Source organism: Quercus suber, unplaced genomic scaffold (genome assembly GCF_002906115.3).
Source record: "Quercus suber isolate HL8 unplaced genomic scaffold, Cork oak 2.0 scaffold_32, whole genome shotgun sequence".
Classification (NCBI taxonomy): Eukaryota; Viridiplantae; Streptophyta; class Magnoliopsida; order Fagales; family Fagaceae; genus Quercus; species Quercus suber.
In genome coordinates, this window is record NW_027069497.1 from 1,074,606 (window position 1) to 1,082,579 (window position 7,974).

The 7,974-nt window shown below is 32.7% G+C and overlaps 1 protein-coding gene across 1 annotated transcript; it reads left to right on the top strand.

The window, feature by feature from the left end:
* The first annotated feature begins 3,786 nt into the window (after nt 1–3,786).
* On the top strand, nt 3,787–7,451 carry LOC112029895 (probable O-methyltransferase 3). The gene is made up of 2 exons (XM_024062580.2): nt 3,787–4,638; nt 6,921–7,451. The coding sequence occupies exons 1-2, from the start codon at nt 3,844–3,846 to the stop codon at nt 7,221–7,223; spliced, it is 1,098 nt and encodes a 365-aa protein (XP_023918348.1). The 5' UTR covers nt 3,787–3,843; the 3' UTR covers nt 7,224–7,451.
* The last annotated feature ends 523 nt before the right edge of the window (nt 7,452–7,974 follow it).

The window sequence follows — 7,974 nt, forward strand, 5'->3', positions numbered from 1 at the left end:
AAAAATAATGTTTAATAAATATTTAAAATTCCACGTTGGCATTTTCACCCAATTTTAATAAATAATTTTAATTTTAATTTCAAAATTTTAAAGATGAAAAATAAAAATAGAAATCTCAGATTTTCTTTGCATATTCGTGTACTTTCTTGGCAACCAAACAGAAAAATACAAATATTAGATTAGAACATCAACACAGACCCATTTCATTTGAGACCACGTTTAAACCCATAGTTTACCGTTCACAATCTCAATTACAAATGTAAACAACCAAGACTACAGCCAACAAACCCACTCTCTGATATCACCAAACCAATTTTGAAACCAGAAAACCCCACACACCAACTAGAGCCAAGGTTACCAGATTAAAGAGAGATATAGCAAAAGCTTAGGGATGCGAATTCAGGGTTTTGGGTTTGTGTCGAGCCGCCACCAGCCACGTCGTGACACCAACCGAAGCTCCACATGTGCTCCAACCCGAGATGATTCGATCATTCTTGCCTTTCGCCACTGCTGCCGACCTGCCTTGTGCCACCGCCATTCCTGCCTTGCGCTGTCACCAGCCACCAAACCCCATTACTGAACGAAAATCTCATCGCAGCCACCCAATGATCAAGTTTGTTTCCTTTGCAATGGATTTTCTTTTGGTTTTTAGGGTTTGGAAAATGGGGTTTTGAGGTTGATTTTAGATTCCCTGGGTTTGGTGTTTTGATTTGGTTTTTTGAGGTTTCAAGGGGATATTTGGCCACCAGATTATCTGGATTTTTTGTAAACAAATTTAGCTAGACTTGTCCCCATCAAAGCCACAGGATTGGACTCAACACAAAGATGCCAACCCGAAATGAGAGGGTTTCCATCTAGGTTTGTTCTTGTTTTTTTTCATTTTCTTTTTTGGTTTCTGTTTGGTTACCGAGAAAGTTTGCTAGGAATAATTTGTTGAAATTTTTTGTATTCTAAAATTCCAATTTCTTATTGGCTATTTCTAATCAGGATGTTTCTCAATTGTATAGAGGTGAGATGTTGTGGAATATATTCATGAATTCAAGGATTTAAGATAGAAAAATAAAGAAGGTGATTTTTGTGTTTGGGAGCCATGAAAATCAAAGAAAATCTGAGATTCCTAATTTTGTTCTCTACAGCGAAATTAAAATTAAAATTATTTTTATTAAAATTGGGGGAAAATGCCAACATGGAATTTTAAATATTTATTAAACATTATTTTTATTAATTTATTTGCCACGTCAGTATCAAATGTGCCAACTGTACGCACCATTAGCCACGTATGTATTTTCCGTTACTAAGTTAACGGTAGGGACTAAATTACCGCAAGTTGAAAATAGCAAAGACTAAATTGACTGCTACCAAAATGTAAGCACCAAATTGACTGTGACCCCAAAATGTGAGGACCAAAATAGTATTTTTGCCAAAAATAAATTATGTAAGAGTATAAGTGTATTTAGAAAAAGTAAGATTTAAAAAAATAAATAAATTATACATTTGTTAAAGGTAAAAATTGTAGGGATAAGGACCCAAAAATCATATGTTGGGCCTTAGGCTTGGTTTGAGGACGATGAATAGTCTGAGGAAGGACAAATCGTTATAAAGGGTTCCAGTTTAGAGTCTCATAAAGAGAAGAGTGAATGGAAGGTGGTCTGAGGAGGAACTCCTCCTCGGACATGATGAATGCAACTCAAGTATGCGTTCCAACAATTAGAGTGACCCTCCAAGAAGCTCCAGTGATAGGGACGTGCTTCATGAACATACTGGAAGGCAAAAAACTCAAAGATATCTAAGGGAAAGTTGCTACCATCGCATTAAGGCACTGTAACTACTTTCCTGACCGCATTTATGTGGAGAAGACCTTTGAATAGTGCTACCTTGGCTACCGTAACTCACATAAAGCCAGAGAGGGTGTCTGATGGGACAAGTACTCAAGTAGTAGCTCAAATGATCAACAAGTGTAGGGTCAAGATAGTCTAGAAGAGACTATATAATAGGGAAGATACTCCATGGATTGGGGGGGGGGGGGCGAAGAAAGTAGAAATTGAACACTGTAGCACTTGTAACCGGTTTTATTGATCCTCTCGTGCTGATACAGGAGTTCTACTCCAACATGCACGGGATTGATCTTTCAGTACCTCATTTTGTTACTCGCGTTCGAGGTATGCGCATTCCTGTCACACCGCAACTTGTTGCGGATGTGCTTAGAGTACCTAGGATAGAGTTTCCAGATTACCCCTCTTGTGAGCGTCTGAGGACTGTGTCCAAAGATGAGCTCATCTCTGCTTTTTGTGAGCGCCCTGCTGATTGGGGTGAGCATCAGTTCACATCATGTAGGCCTTTTGCTAAAGGTCCTAGATTCATTAACATGGTGATAACTTTTGTTCTCCATCCTCTTTCTCACTATAACTCTATCACAGAGCCTCGTGCTCGATTTTTGCTTTCTTTGCTTAAGCATCTTTCCATAGACTTCCCTTCTCACTTCATCCGCTCTATCATAGAGGTCTATCTTGATTCGGCGTCCCGTGATAAGCTCATCTTTCCTTCTGCTATCACGCGGATTCTACGCCATTATTTACCACTAGTTTATGTCTCGCACAATATGCATATACACTATCAGTTTGTTTTTAAAATTTAATAAGAAATAATATTTATGATGTATAATACTCATGATGTGTTATGATATTTAGAAAATTAATTTGGTTATATTACACGTCATCTATTATATTTAGAAATTAAATATTATATGTCACTAAAATAAGTTAATTGAATTCCGGATAATTGAATTCCATAATTATCACGTGAATTCCATAATCTACCTGGCTTCAATTATTCTGATGAGGAAGCAGATCTAGCAAATCTAATTGACAAAATTTAATAAGCATTTAAGAGGTGCAATGGGGGCAAAAAAACGTGTTGTAATTCCAAACCTAAATCTACGAGAAATTCTAGACAAAATCTTCTATCAACAATGTAAATATATTACAACCATGTTTAACCAAAACTCACATACTTACAAACATAAACAATCTCATAAACCTTACACATATAAAACAAACAAACTCTTAATGCATAATCATAGGTATCCTTCAACCTCAAAAAAAATCTACGAAGTTATTTTTTGAAAAAACTCACTCGCTTGTGTTCTTTTAGGAGTTTTCTCATCTCCCTATATGTGGGGACTCTTAAGCAAAAGTAATCAAATCATTTACAATAATACCTATTTATAAGGTTTCAATTATCTTTCTTGATGGACAAAAAATACTTAATTAATTCTTAAATGACGAAAAATAAAATTTTTTACTTTCATACGAAGAACATTTCTAACAAGAGGACATTACCTATAATTCTTTCATCAAAATGAATCAAATGACATATTATGCAAAGTTGAAATGATTTTTTTTTTTTTTTTTTTTAATCTTTGGCTAAATGGGACTTTACTTAGGTTTGGAATTACAACACGTGTTTTTCGCCCCCGCTGCACCTCTTAAATGCTTATTTAAATTTTGTCAATTAGATTTGCTACATCTGCTTTCCTCGCAAGGATAATTGAAGCCAGATAGATTATGGAATTCAATTATAAAATAGCATAGGGCCCACTTTCATAAAGCGCCAGCTGGATTCATTTTCACAATCCCTCTTGATTAATTGAATTCCTGATGAGGATGCATGTCTTTTTCATTCGGTGTCTTTTCTGTATCAATTTATAAATAAAAGATGTTTTCGTATACCTTTTTCTGTCTCCAAATACTATTGGCTGTCGGTAGGATATGAGCAAATCACTCAATTCTCGATATTATATATATAATCTCAATGTTCTAAAGAGTTGGTATGTAAAAAAGCAAAATGAGTGGCACTAAACAGCTTAGTTTCAAATTGGTTCCAGGTGAAAATGCTACTGAGTTACTTGATGCTCAAGCCCACATATGGAACCACATTTTCAACTTCGTAAACTCCATGTCCCTTAAATGTGCAATTGAACTAGGTATACCAGATATCATCCACAACCATGGCAAACCCATGACTCTCTCTGAGCTCATTACTGCACTTCCAATCCACCCTACAAAATCTCCCCATGTCTACCGCCTCATGCGCATTTTGATCCACTCTGGCTTCTTTGCTCCAAAAAACACTAGTGAAAATGACCAAGAAGAAGCATATGGACTGACAGAACCTTCTAGGCTCCTCCTTAAGGACAATCCCTTGAGTATGACACCTTTCTTACTAGCCATGGTTGATCCAATGTTGACAACGCCGTGGAATTATTTGACCACTTGGTTCCAAAATGAGGATCTTACACCATTTGTCACAGCGCATGGGAAGACAATTTGGGATTATGGGGGGCATGAACTAAAATTTGCTAATTTTTTCAGTGAGGCTATGGCTAGCGATGCACGCTTAGTCATGAACGTGGTGGTTGACAAGTGTAGGGGGGTGTTTGAAGGACTGGAGTCATTTGTTGACGTTGGAGGTGGCACAGGAACTGTGGCCAAGGCCATTGCCGACACATTCCCAGATATCGAGTGCACTGTATATGATCTCCCACACGTAGTTGCTGATTTTGAAGGGAGTAGGAACTTGAAATATGTTGGAGGGGACATGTTTAAGGCAATTCCTCCTGCAGATGCTGTTTTTATGAAGGTAAAATATATCTTTTTGCTGTTTCCACCCGTACTTGAATGGTCGTGTATATATAAATTAATTGCATCGACTCTTCTCATATCGCTTACATTAGAATAAAAATCTTTTGTCTAACTTTTTTTTTTTTTTTTTTTCCATATTTTATTCAGTACCTAAAGAGAAAGACAAGAGATACGGTTTTTTGGAAGCATCAAGAGAGGCAGTTTTAATTATCAATAAATCTAGGCAAAGATCAATTTTTTTCAAAATTACTAACCTACCTTGTTGTGATCTGTACATGCTAAAAGTAGTAGTGTTAGTGATAAATCCATTGCATCTTTCTCCTATTACAGCAAACATTATTATACTGGCCCCACCACACTTTTATTTCAGAGCAAATTATAACTTACACACTTGTGGTTTAGCCAAAATTTAAATTACCTGTTATTTAAAATTTGACACTTTACCACCTAAGATTAGTTTAATTAGATTTCTATAATCCACATCTTTTAGAATAAAAATCTTTTGTCTAACTTTTTTTTTTTTTTTTTTTTTTTTCCATATTTTATTCAGTACCTAAAGAGAAAGACAAGAGATACGGTTTTTTGGAAGCATCAAGAGAGGCAGTTTTAATGATCAATAAATCTAGGCAAAGATCAATTTTTTTCAAAATTACTAACCTACCTTGTTGTGATCTGTACATGCTAAAAGTAGTAGTGTTAGTGATAAATCCATTGCATCTTTCTCCTATTACAGCAAACATTATTATACTGGCCCCACCACACTTTTATTTCAGAGCAAATTATAACTTACACACTTGTGGTTTAGCCAAAATTTAAATTACCTGTTATTTAAAATTTGACACTTTACCACCTAAGATTAGTTTAATTAGATTTCTATAATCCACATCTTTGAAAAAAGAAGAAGCTAAATATGTAATTTTGCTCAACTTTTATGTCATTCTCCTCCAAAAACATTAAAAAAATAATAATATATATATATATATACACAAGATCAAAAAGAATCCATCGGAACACTTGTATCATGTAATTTCAAATTACAAGTAGACAACTTAAATTTTGATCAAACCTAAGGTGAGTAAAGTGTCAAATTTTAAACCACAGATAGGCAACTTAAATTTCAACCAAACTACAAGTGGATAAGTTATAATTTACCTTTTATTTTAACAATTGATATAACTATTATATTACTAGGAGGGAATGGTGTCATTGATTTTGAACAGCTACCGACCATAATTTGTAGTAGTTAAAGGCGTCCAACTGGATTCGAGTCCTCCCTTGTGGCTTCGATTGCCTTTGGTCAACTTCCAATCCAAAAGTTACAAGTTCTAGCCCCACTCTTAAGTGGGTGTAGTCTAGCCTCTACAATTATATTGTCTTCTTATATTCTTTCATACTTACAAAATATCAAAATAATCATAAATTAATAATGAACATCTATAAAATGCTTAATACCAAATGTCATAAACTTTAAAATTATACACAAAATATGAGATTATGGATTACATAGTAAATGACATCTGATTGACACAATATTTTATTTTTATTTTTTTGGTGTATGTTAAGAAAAGAAAAGAAAAATAACATATAATCCAATAGTGAGAGTTTCAAAATATTAATTTAATAAAAAGTTATCATGCAGTGTAATACTATAACGAGATACAAAACTCGTAACTTGATCGTATATAAATATAGTTTGGTTTAAGTTACAACATGTCTGACTTTTATCAATGACCAATAACTTTCTATTAGATGTGTTTCATGATAAATCTACCATTGAAATAAATTTTCTCATTACACGCTATATGTTTGCAAAATATAGATATATACTATCAAATACTGATAATTATCTCATCTATAAAATATTTCAATTTCAATTTTTTATTTAAAATTTTGAGTAAAATATGAGTTTATAAATAAAAAGTAAATAACATTCAATTTATACAAAATATGGCATATATGTGAAGAATATAATGAACATGTAATTTGTTTAGAAAACATGGCAATAGAAATTTGGATATAATACGTTTGTTTAGAACGATCAAAATATTACATTTGTTTCATGTCATTGGGTATGTTTCATTTCATGCGTTTCATTTTGTCACATATTTGGGTAAAAAGGTTCTTTCTTCACCAAAAAGGGATTATTTTAATTGCATGGACTAAAGATAATAATATAAAAATAATATAAAAAATATATCATTATTTCTAAGTGGTTAGCCTCTCACAATTTTACTGTTTTTTAATTTTATTTTATTATTGTTCTTGCAAATGAGAATACAGTGGATATTGCATGATTGGAATGAAGAGGAATGTGTGAAACTACTTAAGCGATGCAAAGAGGCAATCACAATCAATGATAAGAAAGGAAAAGTAATTATCATAGACATGATGATGGAGAATCAGAAGGAAAATATGAAGTCAACTGAGACACAACTCTTCTTTGACATGGTGATGATGGTAGTGGTGAAAGGAAAAGAGAGAACTGAGAAAGAATGGGCTAAGCTATTTCTAGATGCTGGTTTTAGTGACTATAAGATAACCCCTATACTGGGTTTAAGGGCTCTTATTGAAGTTTATCCTTAATAAGCTCTTGCAAGTTTGACAGATTTTCATGCATGCTTTGGTTTCTAGCGTGCCTATGTATGTTATCAGCGATACGCTGACTCTAAATAAAATAATGTATTAATGTTTAACCTTGTATTGAAGGTATGTGTAATATTATTTACCACTAGGTGATGTCCTGCACAATGTGAGTGTATGCTATCTGTTTGTTTTTAAAATTTAATAAGAAATACTATTTATGATGTATAATACTAATTGTGTTATGATATTTAGAAAACTAATATGGTTATATTACACGTCACCTATTATATTTAGAAATAATATATTATATGTCACTAAAATAAGTTTAAAAAAATATAACTAGTTGGTTAGATATTATATTACCTCTTCATATTTTTTATATTTGCAAAATGTTGAGATGATAAAAGATTAAACAATTTTATTTGTAAAATATTTTATTAAATAGTAAATAACATATGATTAAAATGAATTTTGACATGCATATTAAGAACGATGAAAATGTGTAATCCAATTGTGAAAATTTTGAATATGTTAAAGAAATAAAAAAAAAAAAAACAAATAGTAATAAGTTATGCAACTTTAATAAAAAGCTACCCATTAACCTTTGTACATCATCAAACCTTTGCATTTATGTCAAATTATTAGTTCATGTACCATTAACATATGATAATTAATTAATATTTTGACTTAATGCAAATGCTTGATAATGTGAAAGTTTAAAAAAAAAAAAAAAAAAAAAAAGATTGCTATC